This window comes from Macaca fascicularis, chromosome 1, assembly GCF_037993035.2.
Source record: "Macaca fascicularis isolate 582-1 chromosome 1, T2T-MFA8v1.1".
NCBI classification, from domain to species: Eukaryota; Metazoa; Chordata; class Mammalia; order Primates; family Cercopithecidae; genus Macaca; species Macaca fascicularis.
Window position 1 is genome coordinate 160,246,712 of NC_088375.1, and position 25,428 is coordinate 160,272,139.

The window sequence follows — 25,428 nt, forward strand, 5'->3', positions numbered from 1 at the left end:
TGTCTTGTGTGTTTAGACATAGTATAAGAGATAGAAATATTCTGGAAAATTAATTTCCATTTCTAGTTCTTTTGTGGTCTGCTAAAGAAACAGCCATTTCAGGTGCTTGAACACAAGTAGCCTTTTCTCCACCTCATAAAGTAAGCTCACGTTCTTTTGATAGATGTTCCAGGCCCATATAAGTTTTTCTTTCTCTCTCTCTCTCTCGCTCTTTTTTTTTTTTAAATTATATGGTATGCTGATACAAAGAAAATGATTGAGAATAATTTGTTTTTTTACTTAAGTTTTCAAATCCTTTCTGTGCTCATTGTTTTTGTCTAGAATGCTTTTCCATCCTATCTATATCCCTATCTAACTCAATATTCCTGTCCTTCTCCACTGCTTTAATTATCTGAGATAGCATATAGAATAAAACAGAAGAAAACTGCCCTGCAATTATGAGAATAAAATAAATATAAGCCAGTGCCCACTGCCTTTTACCTACACATTCACTCCTCTCAGCACACTGCTTTCTGCTAATTGTCACAATGACAGCCATGCTGATTATTTGCCACCTCTATGAGTACTACATGTTCTGTGTCTTCACAGCACCGGGGGTGCTTTTAGAACACAGGAAAACAGCTATAAGTGGCTTGTGTTTAGGCAGAAAATGTTCCCAAAAACTCTAGATGCAAAAACAGTTACTTTGTATTCCTGAAGACACTCATGATACTGCCTGAACCTTAATTATGCTTCCCAACATTTGCAAAATTAAAACCTCAAATTAAACATCTCATTAATGTAGCTCCTTTGCAATTCATTCATTTGTTTCAAAAATGATAAAGGGGAAAAATTATGCATTTCAGGAGGTACTCGGTCACAATACCAACTCACATTTATTTGAATGTCTCAGAAAATAAAAACTGCAAAGCCTGTTTTGGGAAGAGTGTGGAAAACAGGAAGTCAACCAAGTGAGTAAACATGAAATGGAGGATTATCCTTATTTGTGAGAAATCCATTCCAGCAAGAAATTGAATCAAGGGTTTCTGCATCTAAAGCAGTAGGGCTACTGATGGAACCTGGGAGAAATGACTTTATAGATGAGAAGCAGACTGGACTAAGGGCTATGGACAGCACGGTCTAGTGACTTGAGAACTAAACTAGGAGTCAGAGATGAGGAGTTAAATCCCAGTTCTGTTACCTGCTGGGTTTAAGTAATTTATTGTAATTCAGCAGACTCATACTTAGCTTCTACCTCTGCCAGGCCCTGAGCCAAGTGCTAGGACTTTGTTCACACAATTAGATCCTTCTATTTTGGAACATCTACTTTTCTCTGTACCAGATTATTCCCTCATCATGGACACCCGCTCTAGTAGCTCCCATCCTTAATTTCCCTCCCTGATCCAAGGCCCCCTCCAATTACAATCCAGTTATTTACGTATGACAGACTTGTAAGTGGAAAATATCTTAAGTGGACAGTGCATTTAATACCCTGATAAACTTATTGTAAAGTCAAAAAAAGAATAAGCTGTACCATCCTAAATCAAGGGCCATCTGTATGTTTTGCTCATCTTATTTAAATTATCATGTATACTCAGCATAGTGATAACTTCTGACTAATTGAAAAATGCTCCCCTCTCAGCTACCATAGCACCATTTGCTGCTGGCTTTCCTTTTTCCCTTTCTCAGGCCTTCTCAGTCTTCTCTGAGAGCACCCACTTCTCTGTCTTAGGTCCTCTTCTCTTCTCTTTTGTTTCTCCACAAATGATCTCATCTATTCCATAGCTTTAAAAGACATCCATTTGTTGAGACTCTCAAATGTATAGAGTCATCTGAACCAGAAACATTTCAGAGTTAAATACTGACAATACCCACCCCTGTACCTTTTATAATTAGAGAGTATAAGCCAATTTGCTGTTATACAATCAAAGCAGAGTACCTCAAAATAAAGTCCAGGAAATATGATTTTTCTCTCTGGTATGTTAATGGGTAAGACTAATTAATTTTCAGGATCCCTAAAAGTGAGAGGTAATACTCAATCTTACCCAAACTTCTTTCATCAGAGAGTCTTTTTCCATGGCATATCTCACCTGACCAGAATTCCAAAGTTTTCCTTTAGGAAAACACTGAATTAAAAAATCCAGTGGTTGTGGGAGTTATTAAGATGCTCTCTTCATTCTTCTCAAACTCATTCTTCCTAGTTTTGAACTAATAATGAGACCCTTTATTTTTGCTCTGCCAGTGCTATTCACTACCCACCACCTTTCAAATGCCTGTAATATCATTATCTTTTCCAAGTGTCCTAGATTTTTTGAGGTAACTGATACTTTTGACATCTTATACTACCTGAAATTGTCCCTTTTCTCTTATCTCCATGATTACTCCTCTCTCCTTTCTCTAATGGCTCTTAACCCTGTATTAATGTTTTACCCCCACTGCTATTTCTAGTTGAAATCTCTATATGAAGTAGTCATTTAATCCCATGACCACAGCTATAACCTTTTGTTTTCCTGAAATTTATATCTAGCCCTTTCCAACTTCTAAAGGGTCTAAAGGAATGGTTAACCATTCAACAGCTTTTCAGCACTTTCCATTTAGCAGCTTCTATGCTTGGTATATGGTACTAAGGTGAGGAAAATGGTCCTAGTCCTTTATCTTGCCCAGCCTACATTCTAAGTGAGGTGGCAGAATAAAAAAAGGAAATTCCAATAAAGGAAAATAAGTGTTAAGATAAGGAAGAAAACAAGTGTCATAGGGACACAGAAAGGCAGTACCTAACCTGGTCTAAGAGGAGAGGTGTATCAAACAAAGCTTCGAAAAGATACTAAGGTTCATGAAATTTCCAAATGCCCTCTACCATATTCTTCACAATTTTCTATAAAGATGATTATTTAGCTGGCACTTCAAACAAAATGGCTGAAATCAGTTTCAATATCTTTATGTGCATCTTATTTTGTGCATCATTATCTACCCTGACAACTAGGTTGAAATATTGACATCTTTCCATTTTTTCTTCTTCCCAACCTTACTTGGGATCATTTACCAGATCCAGTCAATTTCACCTCTACTGTAAATCTATAATCTTTAGATTCCTTTGCTTTCCCATGGCTTCTGTCTCAGATCCAACCCTCATTACTTCCAGCTTGTGCTATTTTAATTTCCTCCTGACGTATGGCAAATGCTCCTGTACTAAGCCACTCTCCATAACACTGCCAGAGAGTCTTGTATCTGTGGTCTGTTCCCTTGCAGTTAGCTGATACTGAGGTGGGGGCATGATCTCTCCATCCAACAAAGTACTCTCAGTTGCACGGGTACTTTCAGGATGGTTAAACATTTGTGTTAGCTGTCTGTTGCAGGCAGCACATGAATGTCACAGATGGTGGTCAAGAATTCCCATCAAGAAGTTCCTGTACTGTGCTGGACTTCCCAGCTATTTATTGGTGGGGAGACATTCCTGAGAAATGTTACTCTGGCAGTATGGAAGGTTAGTATGAGATTCTGTACCTGTAGTTTGATGGTATATTTTTCAAGACTCAAAAAATAAAAATAAATATAATATACCAGGAAAATATTCAAATACGAGAAACGTTTTCCTTGTTATATTTTTCAGATAAGTCAGGAAGTCTATGCCAAGATAAATAAATGTAAAATTAAAAGTAGGATAATGTCAATTCTCAGTTTTCCACCTACAAATTATTTATGGTGACCCAATGTTGCCTTCCTACCTAACCAGATCTCAGGTGGCTGAGATAAGACAAAGTCTGATGTTGTGGACGACATGAGGAGAAGGAGACTGATTAGTTGTGGTTTGATTGTTAAAAGGTATATTTTTAATATTGACCTTGGACTATTACTTTCTTTGAATTGCCATTGCATCTGCATTTTCCTCCTCCTCCTCTTCCTCTGCTTCTTTCTATTTCTCAAGATGATTAATGTAAACAAAGCATATTGTGGCCATCAAGAGGAATAATATTTGTTGGGTAGGAGAGTGGGAAGACAGAAAAAAAATTATCATTATTATTATTTTTTGTGACGGAATCTCGCTCTGTCACTCAGGCTGGCGTGCAATGGTACAATCTCGGCTCACTGCAACCTCTGCCTCCCAGGTTCAAGTGATTCTTCTGCCTCAGCCTCCTGAGTTGCTGGGACTACAGGCATGTGCCACCACACCTGGCTACTTCTTGTATTTTTAGTAGAGATGGGGTTTCACCATATTGGCCAAGCTGGTGTCGAACTCCTGACCATGGGATCTGTCTGCCTCAGCTTCCCAAAGTGCTGGGATTACAGGCGTGAGCTGCCGCGCCCGGCCTTAAGTGTTCTTTAAAGGTATTATTTGAAACTTACTTGTAACAAAGATATGAGAGTTGATACCTTAATAAACATACATTCAAACAAGTTATTTCTAGAACCATTTAAGACAAAGGGACCAAGAACTAACATTTATTGAATATCTACTATGTGCCAGACACTGCTAGCCATTTTAAAACACTATGAGGTAGATATTGTCCCTATTTTATAATGAAAAAATTGATGTTTAGAAATAACTTGTCGGCGGGGCACGGTGATTCATGCCTGTAATCCCAGCACTTTGGGAGGCCGAGGCAGGCGGATCACGAGGTCAGGAGATCGAGACCATCCTGGCTAACACGGTAAAATCCCGTCTCTACTAAAAATGCAAAAAATTCGCCAGGCGTGATGGCGGGCGCCTGTAGTCCCAGCTACTCGGGAGGCTAAGGCAGGAGAATGGCATGAACCCCGGAGACAGAGCTTGCAGTGAGCCAAGATCCGGCCACCGCACTCCAGCCTGGGCGACAGAGCGAGACTCCATCTCAAAAAAAAAAAAAAAAAAAAAAAAAAAAAGAAATAACTTGTTAATCATTGCAGTATTTTGAAGTGGCAGAGCTGGGATTATACCTCGGTACCTCCAACTTCAAAGTGCACAGTCTTTCTGCTATACTTTGGTAACAGGTTCTCTTTTATTTTCCCACTACTCTTAAAACTGCCATCTTGATTCCTAATCTCTGTATTGTTGACCAAAGCTCATGGTGACTTCCTTTATAAGAAATGATACTGAAAACTTTTTTGGGCAAGCCAAGCCCAGCTTTTGAGACATGGGCTTCAATTTGGGAAGTCCCTACGGTTCTCTTTTTGAAACAAATCCTAGCTATGAACCTTGATCTTCAAAGCAGGAATTTCTTGTATATAAAGTTGTGTATTCTTGCTGATTATACAAACATTTAACCAAAATATGATTTTCAAGGCACTTCACTAATCAAATGCTGAAAATATGAATATTTAAATGTATTTGCTTGTTTCTTTTTTAAATGCTTTTTTTTTTGTTTCTTTGACCCAGAGTATATTCTTGATTCTCACCATGGTAGGTTTTACATACCAAAAGACCACACTTTTTCTTAACATATTCTAAAGAATGTGAAGCACAATAGAAAACATGTATCATAAGTTGTTTGTATTGTTCAATTGTTGAGATATTTGAACAAAGGTAAGCATAGAAGTTATACAATTACAGCTTCCTTTCAGCAAAAACTATCTGTTAAATGTATTTGCCAAATAATAAGAATGAATATAGATAATATATCCTGTGTAGCCTGTCTGTAGAAATTTTAACATTTACAAGTAAACAATGGCTCTCTGAAACTCCCAAACATCCCTTGTCCTGACAATGAGTACATATACTTAATATACAGTTAAGGTTAGCAAAGTAAACAAACTACTGTCCAAATGAGATCCATGTAAACTACACTTTTGTGAGTCACTTATAGTCATCAAGGGATGATTTAATTTATCACAAATACCTTCATCGTGTTTATTTTGAAGCTTTAACTTTCACACTACTAATTTCTTTCTGTCAACTAATTTTAAATTGTCCAATCAAATTGTCTGAATTTGGGCTAAGCTGACCTTGGATCAGAGTACAAAAGAAAATATTTTTCACAGACCAGTTATTTGATGTATAATTTTCACTTGTTGAGACTACATAAAAGTGTCCCACAATTCTAATTTTGAAAAAGTCTGATTTTATATTTATTACACATGAATTATATTATTTATATGATTTCCTTTCTTAAACTTGATTGTAAATTAATTAATTTATTGTATTTTTTCTGAGTTACAATATCAAATGTCATTAGATCCCATAGATGTGTTCTCTCATAAATGATATTTTGTAAAAGGAAAAACTCATTCTAGCTGCACCCCCATGTTCCACAATTCAATGTTGCATATCTAGTAACACATTACTCTGAATAAATGGTATGATCTTAGGGTAGATTTTTTTTTCTTTTCAGATGTTATATCTGCCAGTTTTCAATAGTGAATAGGTCTGAAGTCTTCAATCTACCAGTTGTTTGATGATATATTGGTTTGTTCTCACATTGCTAATAAAGACGTACACAATACTGGGTAATTTATAAAGGAAAGAGGTTTAATTGACTCACAGTTCCACATGGCTGTAGGCCTCACAATCACGGCGGAAGGCAAATGAGGAGCAAAGTCACATCTTACATGGCGGCAGGCAAGAGCGCGTGTACAGGGGAACTCCCCTTTATAGAGCCATCAGATCTCATGAAACTTATTCACTATCACGAGAACAGCATGGGAAAGACAAACCCCCATGATTCAATTACCTCCCACTAGGTCCCTCCCACAACACATGGGGATTATGGGAGCTACAATTCAAGATGAGACGTGAGTGGGAACACAACCAAGCCATATCAGATGATATATAAATACTCTAGGCCTTTCCTTTGTCATCCAATTTATGCACTTTCATATTTGGCTAAGGAGTAGTTTCTGTCACTGAATACCTTTTGTATCAGATCAGAACCTACAAGAATAGAAAGTAAGTGCACAGTCTCAAAGGCACCCTCTCATCTTCCCTCCTGTCAATGTTTACGGTGCTTGGACTGAACTCTTAACATTTGCAGACAGCTACCTTGACCTCAGTGTGATACAGATTTGAATTCATCAATGCCACCTTAGTAAACCTTTTTCTCTTCCATTTCAGTTACGTTGATTTTTCTCTGTTAGCTGGAATTGTCTTTGATATCCTTGATGAAATTATGTGGCAGATGATTATTTCTCCCTTGAAGGTTTTGAAAAGGACAACTACCTTTGTTCATGATTGGAAAGGTGCCAATTCACATTACTTTGCACACCTCTTTTTAAGAATTTCACACTTTTGTATTTACCACCCATGTTAGGCAATTTACTTGTATCCACATTAGAAGGAAGAACTACATCTACTTAAAGACTACAATTTGATGAGTTTTAACAGTTATATATTGCTGTGAAACCAGCATCTCAATCAATACACAAAATATTTCTGTCACCCCAAAAAGATTCATCGTCTCTCTTGCAATCAACTCCTTTCTTATTCCTCAGCCCTAGGAAAGCATTCATCTTTTCAACTCTATTGATTAGTTTGCATTTTCTAAAATTATATATAAGTGAGATAATATGGTATGTACTATTTTATGTGTGCTTTCTTTCACAGAGCATAAGTGGAATGAAGGCAGAGAATGTTGACCATATTTAACCCACAGTTGAGATAATTCTGATCAATTAGGAGGAGTGAGGAGTAGCTGAGAAGTGAAAAAGATAGGTTAGATAAATCAAAATATTTTTTACTAATATGAGTAGAAGGCACAATATATTGGTCCTGTTACAACTGTAAAGAATATTTAAAAAGGGAACAAAAATCCTTATCAGAGACCAACTTCTGGGTCAGCTAAAAATTAAAAGTTTTCCATTAAGGCATCCAATAATCACTATATTTAAGAAGCTGAACATCAACATGAAACAAAATTGTGAAATGATTAATTTAGACATAAAAATTTAACAAGTTCAGGAAATGTTGCCACTGTTTTTTCAGGTTCACATGAATCTGATTTTAGTTCCCACATACTCTTTTCAGAGGAATATTTAAATAATTTGACTGTGACAAGCCAAACTGTTTTGAGACCTCATTGAAAGTCAAATGAAAACATTAATCAAATGCAAAAATATTCCAGTCAGGCATAGAAATGCTGCAGGTTAGAAAATAAAAATGTTGCCTGTGAGAGGGAAAATCAATTGATTTAGAAAAAGCAAGTATTGGTTCAAATCTACATGGTTGGTAGTGACTGGAAATCACTACAGTTTCAGGAGGTTGTATTTTTCTTCTAAATCATCAGATAGTCTTGAGCTGTAGCTACATTGCAAAACCAGTTTGTTTGACTAACTTTTCACCTGAGTAAAATAGAAAATCAGATCAGTCAAACAACTGATTGTCTTTCCCTTTCTCATTGTTTTTTATGGACAGGCTTTAGTGACTAGCATGCAAATAATTATCTACAGCACAAAATAGCCAGAGAAGTGACTTGTGGAATAGCAGTGTTAATTGAGCAAAAGAATGACTTTCATACTCTTAAATGCCACAGAATTGTTCAATATTAAGTGAGCACTACCTTCTCATTTCAGCTATGAATTCTAGAAAGTACAGCTCCTTTGGTAAGGTGATCTGACAAATACATTGCATTGCTATTCAGTCAGTGCTGCTCCTGTTTTGTGGGGCCAAATGACTATACATCGCTATATTTTGGATTATCTGACTATTGCTACTGTTTTGTGGGGTTAAATGACTAAACATCCTTATATTTTGGATTATCTGACTACTGCTCCTGTTTCGTGGGGCTAAATGACTACATATCCCTATATTTTGGATTATCTAACTATCTAGTGTGGGTGATAACCTTAGTCTGTCACTTACCAGCTTTATCACCTAGATAATTTGCTAAGTCTCTTTAAGCCTTTTTCTGTCATGTGTTCAAAACTGTCATCATATAGAGCTATGAAGATTTAATTAGATGATGTCTGTGAAGCACTAAGTTCAATGCCTGGCATAAAGAAACATTAATGTATGTTATTTTTATGTTCCTTGATTATTATTAATTCATTCATCTGACAATTATTAATTGAATTTTTATTAGGGCCCAGTCACTGTACAAAGCACTGGGAATAAAATGGTGAAAAATCCACAGCTCCTGTACCAATTAAGCTTAGTGTATAGTGGGAACACTCTCAAGTTCATGAACAATTTTAATAGTGTAAGAAGTGCTCTCCTGAAATAAGCAAGAGTATGATGTGCTGTGGGAATGTGTAGGAGGGCTTCCTGAAGGAAGCATTTGGGATAGACAGGAGTGAGAAGGAAAGCTTTATGGAGGAAGTGTGAGGAGGGGCACAGAGGAGAAGAGAGAGGTAACGCAGGGGCGAACGTTTGTGTCTGAGGGAATAGCATGTGTTAAGACCTATAATAAATGAAACTTTTCAGGTGGAGGCTATAGAGACAGTTCCACCAAGAAAGCCAGAAAACAAAACAAGAACAGAAAAATTCTTCTTTTTCCTCTCTAGCGCTTACAGTGCTGAAGAACAAGCTGGGCAAGTAACAGCTCTTTAGCCTCACTCATATTTAGAAAGCAAAAAAGAAGAAACATTGTCAAACCCACAGTAGATTAATAAAAGTTCAATGCTAAATGTCTGCCTGCAAGGCCACCCATATCTCAATAGAAGAAGACTCAGAATGTCTTTCACATTCTTTGTATGAAAAGAAAAAAAAAAAGAAATTAAAGAAAGAGAAAGAATTCGAAGCCTGTAATCAATCTTTTCCTTTACAAAACCCAGCAATTCAGGAGGCCTGCCAGAGGCTAAGTCTTTCAGAGACCATGGACAGGAAAAAGCTTATTAAAATGTGCTTCATTCCCAAAGAAAGAGGTCACTCAAGATCCCCAGACCCTTAACTCTGAATAGATTTAATGAAAGCCAACTGCTATTTTAAGAATTTAGAAGGGGGATTTCCCTCCCTAAAGAAAATAAGGCAGATACCGTCAATGCTCTAACGTTATTTCATCTATGGCACCAGGCATGCTTTTCACTAACTTTCTGTAGGTTGCTAAAGTCCTTAAATGAGGATTTAGTGACTGAGAATACAGTTCTTCACCTACAAGGCTTGAAACGTAATTGATACAAAGACCATCCCTCCAGGATTAAAGAGTTCTAATCATTCTGTGAGGCTCGCATGCTCTTTCCTCCATGCTGGCCAAAGAAACACTGCATCTTTCAGAAAGCGACTATGCTGTTTCCCACATCATTTGGTAAGCACAAAACCTTTCACCTTTAGTTAGAGAAAGATAATCTAGACTATTCTGCAAATAGTACTGATGCAGCAACTGGATACAAAATGAATCTTAGTCCAAGACTTTCTGGTAACCCTGCTTTATGTAATTAATATAAATTGCATACAAATATCTCTTGTAGAATCTTTCTCTAAAGTCCTAGTTGACTATTGTCCTGGTACTCTTATTAATCACAAGGGTATTTCTGTGAATAGGTAGACATGGGCATCATTATTTCCATTTTGTAAATGAGGAATCTGAGGCAGAAAACAGTAAGTGACATAACAGCAACAGAGTAAGAACAGGAATAGAAATGACAAAAACGATTGTCTCTTGGGAATCAAGAAGGTGTGATAGGATGAATTCTTCCTTTTCTTTCAGTATTGAAGGAAGGATAAGGGACAACAACCTTCTCAATGCTAATTTTGAAAACATCCTCCCTGGCTGTTTATAGTCAGAAGACAATTGCTGAGTTGAGTCGCTGAGTGCTACTTGAGTATAGAGAAGAAAAGCTGCCTAACCACATAGGTAGTATACACATCCTCTGTAAAAATAAAGCCTCTCCTACTTGGATTTTTCAGTCTCCAGAATGTGCCTCTGATGATACTTCCCCTTCTCTGCCATTATGTTTCCAAATAAATGATGGTTGAATGTCTAAATGGATGGTGTTTAAATTGCACCTTTAAGTTTTGTGAAGGAGCACTAGGAAGAAGAATCACTGAGAAGGATCCTGGATAATCAAATAACCTCGTTAACCCTCAGCTACATTTTTAATCAAATTCTATTCCAGATCTGCATCTGTCTAATGGGAGTATCAGACTGAATCCCTGATTCAAGTTCAAACAAAGAAGGAGTAAGAGGTCTTAATGAAGGCAGTAATCTGTTATTTGAATCCCCTTGACCTTCTCTATAGAAAGAGATCTACAGTAAAACAATCCAATTATTTTCCAGATCTTTATGGCAAGAAGAAATTATCCATCTGAGATATTATAAGCAAAGTTTGTGTAATACAATAAAAAAGGAGAGCTAGGTAATTAGAAACATTAATTCAGGAAAGCAACTTGGGCATGGAAGAATATTTAATAGTGAAAAGATTCTTTCAGAAGAATAAAGAAGAAAAATAATGCTAATAATGCTAATGTATTTTCTCATTTAAATCCAATAAGGTAGGAATAAATATAACCATCTTAGAAATTAGAAAACTGATATGTTGAAGAAATTAACCAAGGACACAGGTAAAATGTGGCAGAGCTGGGATGTGAACATGCTTAGTCTGGCTTCAGCGCCTATGCCCTCAATTAGTTCTCCTGTGGTCTTCCAATAGGATGATCCCAGATCAACACATATCCCCAGAGGCGTCCACGCTGTAGTCCCAACCAGAGAGGACTAATATTATTTGGAAACTTTCTTCCAAATAGGGAGGATTTTGAAATAGAAAATATTAAATGGGACTTTAAAAAGGTTTATAATTATCTGTATCTCTTTTTCTAGGCCAAATTCAAAGTATAGCTAGCTACTGGAAATTCAATCAGTTAGAAAGAAATTTCCACTTATTAAGATTGTTTCTCATTTATTAGCTAGAAATTTTGGCTCTGGGTCCATAGTCAGGTTGCACTCAATTAAACTCTAGAATCTTAAGAACACAACAACACAAACGAATCTCAGCAAGCAAGGGTTGAAAACGATGAAGTGAGAAATGCACAGATTACCACACGGCAGCATTAATATCATTATTGAAAGGTTAGCTGCTTAGGAAATCGACAAAGTGCCAAGAGGGCATTCACGGTGCCTCCCAAGAAATGAGAGCAGAGAAGAAACGAAGCCGAACAGAGAAAAGCTTTTGTTGACATTTTCAAAAGCCGACTTTATACAGGCCATATCCCCAAAGAATAGAAAATGGCAATGTAAGAAACCAGTAACACCAGAAAATTGCAGGCCAGTGAGTTCACCACCAGTTACAGGAAAGCATTTGAAAGGTTTTAGAGGATCAGGAAGGGATTCGCTTCTCCCCCTATGCTCAGTCTGTGGGTGAGGGAAGGTGACATTGTTATGGGGAAGGTACAGTTGCCACACAAGCTTTGGGCATTCGCAGGGTGTGAGTGTTGTATTAAGGAAAGGGGCTGCAGAGTGAACCACTTCAACCACTAGAACGCCCTGGAATAAGTAATCCTGACGCCAGGTTCCAGTGTAGAGTAGCACTATTTCTACATCAAATAAAAAGTAAATGTTGGTATCGTAGGATTTCTAGTTTTGGTCAACTTAGTACTTTTCTGTGCTGTTATACACACAGAACCATTTATTTGCACACACACATCGTCTTGTGTAGCATTTCAAATGGCATACAGAAGACATGAGATTGGGGAATTTGTCTGTCTGGGCTGAATGAGGCAAATTTCTGATGGGAGCTACTGGGAGAGATGATAAGTTTGTTCAGGTTTATGCAAGCAATATGACAGTGTGGGGAAAATGAATGACGTTTTCTGACTTAAATACACCTGTTTTCATTTAAAGGGAGTATGTGTCTAAGGGAATTTATTTAATGGGGTGTTAAGTAAGAGCACTATTTTTAGAATTAGTGAATGCAGCCAAAATTAAATGAGACATTCTAATGAAGGCAGATGAGAGAAGAACAACATTTTAACTGGCCCTGGGAGGAAACTTTAGCTATTTCTGTAGGGGGACAAAAAGAGGACAAGTCAGGACTAAAGGACACTCTAGTAGTGAAGTATGGGAGGGAGAATCTTAACCAAAATGAAATGTCAAGAGAATGTTTGGAACATAGTTGGCCCTCTGGAAACTATGAGCATTAATTGAGGAGGCAGGGATGAATCTACCCTCAGAGAAAAACCAGGAAGAGTGGGATGGTGAATCTCTGTGTAAATAATGGGTAGAAATTTGAGTCAGAGAGAACTCACTGTTTCTTCCAGAGGTTCAGGGAGCTGAGGACAGACTGACTTCAGATGGAAACTGAACATGTCAGAAATGGGGACAGAAATTATGACTGGACATCAGCAACCGAGTACAGCTCATAAATAGGATTAGAGTAATTTGTAGAACTAAATGGTTAAGGAGACCCTTCTGTTGGATGTGGTATGAGGTTCTCTAAATACGGTGGTCATCGTCTTTTCATTTTAACGTTTACTCCTAAAGAAAAAAGTGTATGTGTGTGTGTGTGTGTGTGTGTGTATGTGTTTACTGACATACAGTGCATGAGATTATGACTTAACGTTTTAAAGTGTATATAGCCTATTTAATACTATTATATTTATATAGTTACATGTTTTTCCTCTTGAGCCATATTTTGCTTCAGGGACATAGTCACAGGTTTTTCTTTTTGGGCCACATTTTGATTCATAGACATATGTCCCCACACTCCCAAAGCTACTCTCATGTTTTTAAATTAACAAAAGTGAATGAGAAGAGTTATTTCAAAATTAGTTCATATATAGCATGCTTTATTAAGTAGTTTTCATTTGTTTCCCAATTACTGCTATTAGTTCATAAATTGTGAAAATACATTCATAAACTAAAAATATTTAGTATGCAACTAACATTATATTTGTATAACTGACTCATGCAAATCCAGATCAGATTTCTCAAGTATAACCATTACTCAGACTCCTATTACCTGTTATTGACAGTGTACATAAGGTCAATGTAGCACAGACTTCTGGCTGACCACTAAAACTCATTTCCTCTTCTTCTAGGCACACAACTAGGCTACATTTCCCAGGACCTCATATGGTACCACCAAGACAGAGCTGACTGTACCACCCAATGCCAAGCCCTCAGTATCACTGTCAAGTCACATTGGTCATTATGAATTGTGTAAATGCCCCTGGGGATTAGCTGAGGTGATGAAATGATATATTTATATTATAAAATTAAACTGACAACAAAAAAATGTGTGCCATGCTAATGCCTGGCCCACACAACATGTCATTCTCATCTTATATAGTCTTGCCTCATTAATGCTCACTTGAATTTGGATGACCCTCAAGGAGACCCCAGAAGTCACATATTGAAGATGGGTCCTGAGTAACATCATGGATAGGGACCACCTCAACAACTTGTTCATCCACACAATCAAGATGTAAATTTCAATTGTATTGAGAATCATTATACATTATGGACTCTATCATTACAGCAGATAAACTACCCTAACTAATCTGAATTTCATATTGGAAATATAAATAAATTATATAATTTAATTTTTTCATTACTCAAAGCAGTAATAAAATTGAGTCTGATTGCAGCTGATTGCTTTTGTAAAGAAAAAATTTAACTTGAAAATCTGAAATCAGATTACAATTTTGGACATAAACATTTCAGAACTACAGGTAGTCCTAATCCCTAAGGCATCCATTGTATATTATGAATTAACTTTTCTTCTATGTACTCCCAATAATAGTGATTATTTCTCATGCTGAGGAGATTTGAAAATCCTCCCTGAACTCACCCTCTGTGGAGCTAACTTCTCTCTTCTAGTTTTAAAAGGCTGGAAGCATTACAAGAACACATGGAAATGTGTATGTTTATATGGGCATTTATATATAAATGTGTACACTTATATGTGCATTGATATAATAGTGAATTCAAAAGACAGAGATCCAAAGACCCATGGTACCTATGACACAGAATAGGTACAAAGATCTAGCAGTTTCCATGGGAGTTGTGTTTTATGGGCTAGGCTCCTCGGGAGCAAATTACTTAGAATTCATGGGTGATAATCAGAAAGTTCCCAGGAGTGTAGAATCTACACAGATAGCCAAAACAGAAATAAAAGTTTTAATATCAGACAACTGCAGTGCACACTGCCGTTCATGTGGGTATTCAAGGCTATAAACCCCAGAAGAATACAGAATATGTACACATATATATGAATCCTTCTCTATATGTGTATCTATTCTATATAATTCTGTATTATATGGGTATAAAGTACTCACATAAACCAGGTGCAATATAATTGTCTGGTATTGAAATTTTCGTATCTGTTTTGGCTACTTGTGAAGACTCTACACTCCTAGGGAACTTTCTAGTGCCATTCATAAATTAGAAGTTATTTTCCCTGGAGGAGCCTTGTATAGTACAACTCCCATGGAAACTGCCAAATCTTGGGACCTATTCTGTGCCATAGGTACCATGGGTGTGTGGATCTCTGTCTTTGACATTCATTACTGAATAAGTAGATACGCACATGTATGAATGAATGAACAATTAGACTGACTTTAGGGTGACGATTTTGAAAACATTTGGAGTTACATTGTGACTTGATTCCCTACTATTCCCACTTTACTCTGTCAGCAGAGAAGAATGAAGTTATATGGCAAATGATTAAGAAGAATAATTGACATCAGACAAAAATGTGATTCTCAACCTTGCCTAGATATTGGAATAACTTGAAGTGCTCTCTCTCCAAATATGATACGTGGGCTCTAAGCCTGGAGATTCTGATATAATCAGCTTCGAGATTTTCTTAAAGTTCTCTTAGAGACTCTGTGCAGCCAAAGTTGAGAACCACTGCACTAAAACAATGTTTCCTCGCCTAGATAATAAGAATTAATTGGTAGTCTTGTTTAAATTGTAGATTCTCAGGCCCAATGTAAGACATTCTGAGTCAGTCCCTTCAGTGCCTTTGAATCTTTTTTTTTTTTTTTTAAATGAAGGCCCCCAAGTGATTCTTCAGGAAAGTTTGTAAATGCCTCCTTAGGCTCTAAGCTCTGCTAGAAAAAGTGTTATGATCTGTTATTCTCACCTGTATCCCTGGGGCATGGCATAGACCCTAGATCATATTGTGCATTCAATAAGTATTTTATATTATTTAATTAAATGACATTTTTAAAGTGCAAATGAGTAAAAAGAATTGATAAAATTTAAAATGCCACTTGTGATGACTGGTTTTATACTAGAGAATCACAGATACAGGGCTGTTAAGGATTTCACGAGTTTTAATGGGTTCTCTTGCAGGACTTTTATAAGTATGGTAATACAATCAGTTAATTGGTCTGCATATGGGTATTCAGAAGTCTCCTGAAGATGATATTTGCCAATGGATGCAAAATTCTTTCTGTATAAGCACTTATTAGAAAAGTCACAAGTTAAAGAAATAGCTGGGAGAGGGATTCTGTGACATATGGAATTTCAGGAACACAAAATTAGAAAATTAATGATTTGTTTATTTTACTTAATTGTTGTGTTTTCTTACATGCAGGAATTTTATATTTTGCATTCAACTGAGAGGCAAATGCATATGTCAAATTAAAAGCAACTATTACAATTTTCTATCAATAATATTTTTCTTTGGCACTTCCTAAAATCTTCACTATTTTAGTTAAATGTCATCTTCAAAATTAAGATTCTTTTAGCTCATAACAGCTCTGTCTTTTTAAATTACCTATCATTTGTCATTGGAAAGTTGGCTATTTTAAAATTATCACTCATTATTTTCCTTTATACCCACCAGAATAAGCTGACAGTCAAAAACAGTGAATCCTTCTCAGATCCAGACCCCAAACTAATTAGTTATATCATATAAAAAAATCTCTGTACATATGAGAATATTGTTGTAACCCTTCAATGGGTTCTCATTGCCTGGTGCCTAGATAAATTTGATTTATCAAGACAGGGGAGAATTGCAATAGAGAAAAGTTTAATTCACGCACAGCCAGCTGCACAGGAGAGAAGAGTGTTGTTATTACTCAAATCAATCTCCTCAAAAATGTGGGGATGGGATTGTTAAGGAAAACCTCGTGGGTAGGGGTCTGAAAGTGGGGAATGCTGATTGGTTGGGTTGGAGATGAAATCATAGGGTGTCAAAGCTGTCCTCTCGATGCTGAGTCAGTATCCTGGGGACAGGAGACCAGATGACCCAGTTTATCAGTCTGGGTGGTACCAGCCGAGTCATCCTGTACAGCATCGGCAAAATAGCTCAAGCACTGATCTTAGGTTTTGCAATAGTGATGTTATCCCCAGAAGCAATTTGGGGAGGTTTCGAATCTTGCAGCCTCCAGCCATGTGATTCCTAAACCATTATTTCTAATCTTGTGGCTAATTTGTTAGTCCTGTGAAGGCAGTCTAATCCCCAGGCAGGAAAGAGGTTTGTGTTGGGAAAGAGCTATAATTGTCTTAGTTTCAAGTTCCTCCCAAAGTTATTTTGGACTATGTCCAGGAATGAACAAGAACAGCTTGCAGGTTAGAAGCAAAGTGGAGTCAAGTCAGATCTTTCAGTCATAATTTTCTCAGTTATACTCTTTGCAAAGGTGGTTTTAATTGTGGAGTGTTTTTCCATACCCAATATTAAAGGGAACAAATGAGGGATTAAGAGTAATAAAAAATGCATTTTGTATGGTGCTTCACAGTTTATAAAATGATTTCATATACATATTTCATGTGAATGTCATGTGCACCTTGTGATGGAGGTTATCACTATTTAATTCCTTACAGTGTTAATATAACATATATAATACTATATATTTATACAAGGAGAATACCATATATTTGATCCATGTATGTTTGCAGTGATGTTTCTGCTTCAATCTCCAACAATTTGAAAAATATACTTTTCCAAGAAAAACACACAGCTTCTAGTATTAAGTAAAAAGCTTTAAATCCTTTAAGCTATAAATAATGACTAGCAAGCTCAAATGCCACAAAATGAATGTATATATTAGGCCAAATATAAGTTGGTAGGTGGTGAGGTCTACAGCAAATTAGAGAGGTGCATTCCTGCTTGAATTATGAACATTTTCAAAATATTTAAAGACTATGGGCCAAACAAAACCTATCTGCATGCTTTCTATGCAACATCTGTTCCACACCAGCAGAACATGGAGTGTGAAAGAAGAAATAAAGCAGGAACACAGAAGCATAAGACGATGATATGAGAAATTGTTTGGGTCACAGGAATTGACTTTTTAAAAGACTAAAGTACAGAGAGTAAGGTTGATAAATATTGCTGATGCCCATTCAATATCATCAATGTGCTCCTTCTATCTCTCTCTTCTGACATGGTTTTGCTGTTGTTGTTGTTACAGTGGAAGATACAGAATACTACAGACTTAGTCTCTTTAGTCAGTTTCCTTGTCTGTAAAACGGAAATAATAATAACTGTCCCCTAGAGTTGTGTGGTTAAATGAAAGCATGACAAAGGCTTAGCAAAGCTCCTTTCATATTGTGATAAATAAATGGTAGGTATTATCATTATCATCATTTCCATTGAAAATAACTACTTTCTTACTCCTTCCTTGAACTTTTCCTTAGTGTATATACTTGGCCCTCTAAATCTGCAGGTTTCACTTCTGTGGATTCAACTAACCATGGATCAAAAAAAATGTTTAAAAGATTGTGTCTGTATTGAAGACATATAGACTCTTTTTCCTTTGTCATTATACCCTAGACAATACAGTGCAAGAACTATTTACATAGCATTTACATTGTACTAGATATTATAGGTAATCTTGCAATGATTTAAAGAACAGGAGAGGATGTGCATAGGAAATATGCAAATGCTACAGTGATTAATACCAGGGACTTGAGCATTCTCAGACTTCGGTATCCTTGAGAGGTCCTGGAACCAATCTCCTGCAGATACCAAGGGACATTTACTGAAGATCAAAATTAACTTTCAGAACTGGAAGGTAAAACCCTCAGTTGGCTTTGCTTGCCATGGGAAAAATAGAGTTCTTTTTTTTTTTTTCACTCAAATAATTGCAACAACCACAAACTCAAATATAAAAGTGCCCTATCCTGTGGGCTCAAACATCCTTTTCCCTTTAAAATTATAAAAGTTATTGGGCAAGTTGGATGCTATACACAAGTAGTCATACTTACACCAATTAGGTCATTGCTTTGTAAAATGACATTCATAGAAATGCCACAAGAATTTGGTTCAGTTAAAAAATATTAATTAGACATTTTCTCTGTGTAAGACACAATGCTCGGTTCAGAAAATGTGAGATGAAGAGAGCAGTCTCTGACCCTGAAACCCTGATTTGTCCAGGCTAATGGGGAATATAAAAGTATAAACATACCATGTCAATACAAATGCAAATAAGTGTACGAGTTTCCCAATCTCTGATGTGCATCTTTCTCTCTACTTCTTTGAGTGAGACTTTCCAGGTACTATGCTAAAGCAGAGGTTAGTATGCTGTGAAAACCCTGAGAAAAGATTAATGCCTGTTCTTCAAACTCTACATTTAGCTCCACATACGCTAAGAAGCATTCTACTCCACTTTCATCTTTGACTTATTTGAAATCCTCTGAAAGTCACTATTTCATCATTTTGACCCTTAGTTATTTTCTATATAAAGTGGAACTTGAGTTGCTTTCTGGGTATATGTCTTATACAGCCAAGTAGTGCAGTAAGCTCTCTGAGGGAAAGGACCCAGGCTCTTTTGAGCCATGTACAATGCTACATATGCATGCATCTGAAAAACAATGTTTTGCTGTTGCTACCAGATTAAAGATTGATAGAAAATGGTCTACAAATAATTGATACAATAGTTTTGGACTCTGTCATAATGAAGGTACCTACAAAATGGTGTTTCATACAATTTTAAAACTTTTTGATGCAATTAAGCATTTAGGTTAGATTAGAGGCAACACAAATTGTAGATATAAACCTATATTGGCTATATAGTAAATGTTCTGTTTTTATTTTAATCAACATTTATATTTTTGGTCCTGCCCAACAACTGGTGGTAACAACTTGCACATAACTCACAGGGCAACAGAATATATAATGGCCCCACAAATGAAGAGTTACAGCTAGAGAAAACTTGCAATGATTACTTATTGCAATGATTACTCATTTGTTTTAACACCATGTGCAACAATGTTTGGGATGGAAAGATAATACTCTTAAAACACAAAATCATCAGTTTATATTATGCTAATTTATCATCTAAATCTGTTTCTGAAACAGTTAAATGTTTGTTAACATAAATGTTTGGTTTGAAATTAAGAAAGGTAAAGAACTAATAGCTAACAATTAAGAAATGACTTTTATGTGAAAACTAGTAAATAATTACAAATAGATTGAGACTTATATATGTTTACATTCAATATCTAAGATTCTGCCACTCACGTATCTGATTTATCTCTCCAATCTTTCATATCTATCTGAGAAGAGAAAAATAGCTGAGGGCAGTCTAAGCAGTATGAGCAACACAAAATTTATCAGGCCCAGAGAGACATGAGCATGGGACTTTAGTCATGTCTCCAATCTCCATTCCCCTGGGGCAATAATGTAAAGACATTTTGTTACTGACTAGCTGTGTTACCCATTATCTTTATGTTCCTATAATTTTTGATTAAAGAACAAGGTATAGTCAATCAAAAGCTTATATTATTTTAATGTAAATTCTTGGTAAACAACTTAAAAACTGCTTTTTCTTAAAAACTAACTTGTAATCACTGCTAATGGGAGATGTATTCAGGACAACTTGAATCCATGCTCATGAGTAATGATCCTTAAGCTCTGAGCTTGAATAAACTCTGTATTTTGTTATTTAAAGTTGACATGCCTCTTCCTTTCATTTCCACTGCCACTAGTGAAATTCTGCTTTTCATTACTTCTTATCTAGATTACTGCAACAACTGCCTCACTAGTTTCTTGACTTTCCCTTCAAGTTGATATTTTACCAGATGCCAGATTAATCTTTCAGTAATATAGCTCCAAATTTGTGATTTTTCAGCTCAAACATCTTCATTGTCTCCTTACAGAAAAAAAAATCTGAAATACCTTAGCAATAGCATTCACTGGTGTCTGTGCTCTTGTTCTATTTTTCTATACTTTTTCCCAATTGTCCACTTCATACATTATACACACTACATACATTTATACACTCTGTACACTAAAATGAAACTACAGTTCCTATATATACCTTTAACTTTCTAATCTCTATGATTTTATTAATGTCTTCCATAAGCCTATAGGATGCTCTTCCAAACTCTACCTGTCTTTCAGGACCAAGCTCACATGTCATCCCTTCCATAGAGTTGTCGTTAGAATCCTCAGAAGCAATTAATATTCTTGTTCCTGAAATTTTTGTACTATATCTTGTATATAACTTATTATTTTATACCTAAAATGCATTTAGGTAAGTATTTTTCTCCTCTACATAGAGTGTGAAAACTCCTTAACTGTAGTGTATGAACATCCCAGTTTGTGAGCTCTACTGTGCTGGAAATAGTCTTTAAACATAGATGTTCAAATAGTTGTTGACCAAATGACTGACTAGAGTAATTAATATTTAGTAGTTTCAGAACTGTAAGGCTTTTATAAAGGACTGTATACACAATTTATCTGAATCTTATTGATTATCATAAAATGAAAGCGATTGATGTGGAATAATCTGACTTGCTTCATAAAGTAAATCAGTGTTTGTCCAACTATTCTCTACAGCACCTTTGGGCTTCCACAGAGGGGGCGCAGGAATCTCTCTCCTTAGCAGTGGGAAATGGGAAGTAAATAGAGTTTTCTCCTCCCCACTTTACCTTCACCCAACACTGCTCCATTTTGTATATTGGCCTTTCCTATAGGACTTTACTCAGAGAAAGTTTTCACCATTTAGGAAAAGTTTTGAGATCCCTTGGGGTTCCACCACTAACAGTCTGATTTCATATTTGCTTCACACGAAATCCTCTTTACCTGATAACTAGGTAAATAAGCTGTTGTGGTTAAGCTGAATTTACTAATATAAAAATACAAAAATGGTAGCACAAAGTACGTTTCAGGTAATTTTATATCAGGAGCTACTCCAACACTTCACTTTATAGGAGACATATCATTTTTTAATAGCCATTTAGCTCACTGCTTGATCTGACCTTACTGACCTGGGAACTAGTTAGCTGATGCATCTTACAGATATTACTATATTTGTGAACATTCTTCATAGATTTAAAAGATCCCTGAGAAGCAGTTATATAGCTTTCTACTCCTTAAAAGACAATGACAGAACTTTCTATCACCTAAGCTTATGGTAGCCTGTCCTCTTACCCACAGAGCACCCTCATCTGCAATAAGTCTAAAATGTATCTTCACTGAAATCTGTCTTAAACTCACAGTTAGTTATACCCTTCTGAGTTCATTATTTAGGATAAAAATACCTGTTCAAGTCACGATGTATAATTGGCTGTGTCAGGTTGTGAAGGTACTCCATGCCTTTGGCAACATCTACTGCAATAATTAATTTAGACTGCAAATCAAGAATCCTACAATTTAAAAATAGATTTAACAAAGACGAAACGGTCAAAACGAATACCAAAAAAGCAAATGATGTGTGAGAGTTGTTATTTTGTATAATCTTAACCATTTTTTCTTTCTTGAGGGTTAAGCTAGAAATTCAACAAATCTGAAAAAATAGCTTTCCTACATCAGAAAATGCTTAATTATGAATCAGTTAAGATACACGGTATCTCTTAAGATATTATACTTGGTTTTATAATTTATTTATAATACTATACTTAATTTCTTTGTAATATTGTAAAATGAAATCCATTTTAATCACTGAATGAAACTACATTCTAATTACTATATGCATAAACTCAGGAAGTGAATTCATATTGGATTTGTGCAAGATCACTTTTTTTAAACTTTATTTTATTCTGAGCTTACATATATCTTCTTTATCAGTATTTCAAATTTAGCCTAATTATTTTAAGCTCCAGTTTCCAATTTAAATTCCTTAAATTTGTTATCTTCAACTGAATTTCTGTTAAGAAAGCACAGAGTATTTCTATTCATTGAAAGATAATTATTAGGCATAAATTATTAGCAATATTAAAAATGCCACACTTGCTAGCAGCACTCAGATTTCAAAAGGTGAAGGCTCATCCAATGAAAAAGCCTCTGAAGTATTGCAAGAGTAATTCCAAAATTCTAATGGTATGTCCAAGGATAAATCAGAACAAAAGACCCATACCTTTTCTGCTCATGAAGGAGGGAGAACAGAGAACCCCCTGATATGTATTGAGTGACAATGGCAAACTGGCTGGGATCATTCAAGCAAGCGCCCACAAACTGAATTACACAGGGATGATTGAGCTGGCAGAGAATGGACACCTCTCGGCAAAACATATCCACATCTGACTTGGAGCAGTAGGTATTGGCTCGATAACTGGAAATGGCAGCAACAGAAAATTCTCAGTAAACAGATGGATCCAAACAAGGGGCTTGCCATGCATATGCTTTTCAAAGGTCACAATTTCACCTGGATGCTAATTTTTTTCATTTGCTTGCTTACCGTTTTATAGCCACTATTTTATTTCTGCATCGTCCTTTATATACTTTCCCAAAAGAACCTACAATTGTTTAAAATAAATAAATAAACACATATTAACTTGAACTCATTCAACTAAACCAGACCTTTATTTTTTTTTAAGTTACCTGAGCCGATAATCTCATGGAACTCAATTTCTGAGAGCTGAAGATGGAAATGTGAAGGCAATCCTGCTCTTAGGAGGAGAATATCTGCCTTCTCTGCAAATAGAAATTGTCATTTTATTTTTTAAGGTGAAAAGCTCACATGTGGATGTGTATACACATGCATATATATGTTTAACTAAAAACATAATTTCCTAATAACATCTAATTTTAAATTTTCCAACTGTAATTGACTATTTGAAGATGCTAAAACCTTAACCAAAATGATCCCTGCCCCGCTGCATTAAAATCACGTTAGTTCTACGTCTTGATTACTCACTCCTTGTTACCAGCGCTCAGGGTTTATTCCTGATCTGATCACCAACCAGCTTGCCTACATGACATGGCAACCCTGGAGTCCAGTCCATATCACATTATGAGAAAGGTTCTGATCTGGTAACTCTCTTCAGTCTATTCCAATAGGCTTAGCCAAATATCCATAAACTAATCTCAAAGGGATGCCAATTAAATGACAGGAAATAAGCCTATGAATTATTCTAGGAAACACTAAGAAAAAAAATACTGTTAAAAGACTTTAAATTCCAAATAGTTAAATATATATTTACATTCGAATCAAAGTTTTTACTTTCCTGGTCCAATGTTATTCATCTCTGTGTGAAGCATACATTCAAAAAAGGTCCCAAAATATTACTTATTGGGGATATTTTGAAAAATAATATATATTTTTCACACATGTTTTCTAGCCCCAATTCTTCTTAAAGAAATATTAATATTTATAATTCATTTTTATAAAAAACAGAAACATCTAAACAGTCCTGTGAGAATTTGATTTTTCTTTAATAGTCATGTGAAATTCTCACTGTTATTATATCTTCATGCACTGAAAGGAAATAAAAGGTAAGGTTAATTATGAAAAGAATGGTCTGTCGATAATATTTGTTGTGCTTGTAAGATAGTCATCATTTGTAATATGTAAGACAAAATTGAACGTTATATTTGAAGCAATAGTTATCCTTAGTAATGAAATATAACAATTGTCCCAGATTTGTAGTACCTTTTGTCATGCTTTTAATCTTCCCCAAGGGGGATGGAACAGACACATAGGAGCCATCTAGAAATTAAATTATATAATAGAGTTGAAAGTAGCAATCAGTTTTTTTCTACATAAAAGTTCAACATTATAAAAATAAGCAGGGGACGAAACCAAGTAAAACTATCGCTTCAGGCCCAAATCTTTCTCTGGATACTGAAATTGTACTGCAAGTGTTTATTTAGAAAGTACATAAAAAGATTTTTCAGAAAATCCAAGTTGTAGCAGACTCTAGCAGATTTGTGTCTGGATATGAGTATTCAGTAATAGATTACTGAAATGGAAAACGACTGCTCTCAGCTTATCCAGGCCTTCCTAGTCGTGCACAAGCCTCATAAACATCCAGTCTGGGAAATGTTAAACTTGGAGGAGCTGCAGATTGGTGAGTTAGAAAATAGCTGAAATGGAGGCTTCTTTACGTTCAGCCTCTCCCAGACACAAGGTTACTTAAAATAAATCTAATCTGACATAGGCTATTCCCTCCTCCCTAGCCCCAGAATGATAGTAACAGAAACACAGGTTTACCTTTAGGCACAATATTATACAACAATGAAAACTGAGTAAGAAAAGGGTACCTCCTCCAGGCTGAGAATATTCATTACAGAGCAATTCATCTTGCGGTCTCTTATAATGCTTCAGGAGTGTGACAATGGCATCATTCCCTTTATGAAAAGATACAACGAACAAAGAGTCCTAAATTTTGTTTAAGTTATTCAGTCTACTCTCAAATCCAAAAATTATTGGAAGTAGCTTACAACATAGGACAAATCATGAGAAATAATGTATTGCAATAGAAATTTAGTTCA

General features: G+C 35.9%; 1 protein-coding gene and 1 long non-coding RNA gene across 22 annotated transcripts in view; one reads left to right on the top strand and one right to left on the bottom strand.

The window, feature by feature from the left end:
* Positions 1 to 25,428, bottom strand: part of TNNI3K (TNNI3 interacting kinase) — a 301,864-nt gene that overhangs the window by 151,343 nt on the left and 125,093 nt on the right. For 17 of the 21 annotated variants that reach the window (XR_006691546.3, XR_001484720.3, XM_074003752.1 and 14 more), the window contains 6 exons: positions 25,198 to 25,284; positions 24,587 to 24,643; positions 23,536 to 23,628; positions 23,393 to 23,450; positions 23,072 to 23,266; positions 22,257 to 22,361 (listed from right to left, as the gene is read on the bottom strand). Coding sequence is in view for 19 of the 21 variants with exons in the window: in XM_074003752.1 (XP_073859853.1) it covers positions 22,257 to 22,361; positions 23,072 to 23,266; positions 23,393 to 23,450; positions 23,536 to 23,628; positions 24,587 to 24,643; positions 25,198 to 25,284 (595 nt within the window). In the remaining 2 variants the exon portion in view is untranslated. The remainder of the gene's footprint in view (positions 1 to 22,256; positions 22,362 to 23,071; positions 23,267 to 23,392; positions 23,451 to 23,535; positions 23,629 to 24,586; positions 24,644 to 25,197; positions 25,285 to 25,428) is intronic. The other 4 variants (XM_074003744.1, XM_045368778.3, XM_074003747.1 and 1 more) reach the window with 1 other exon arrangement.
* Positions 3,194 to 25,428, top strand: part of LOC135964948 (uncharacterized) — a 43,882-nt gene continuing 21,647 nt past the window's right edge. The window contains exon 1 of the long non-coding RNA XR_010577687.2: positions 3,194 to 3,463. This is a non-coding gene — a long non-coding RNA (uncharacterized lncRNA). The remainder of the gene's footprint in view (positions 3,464 to 25,428) is intronic.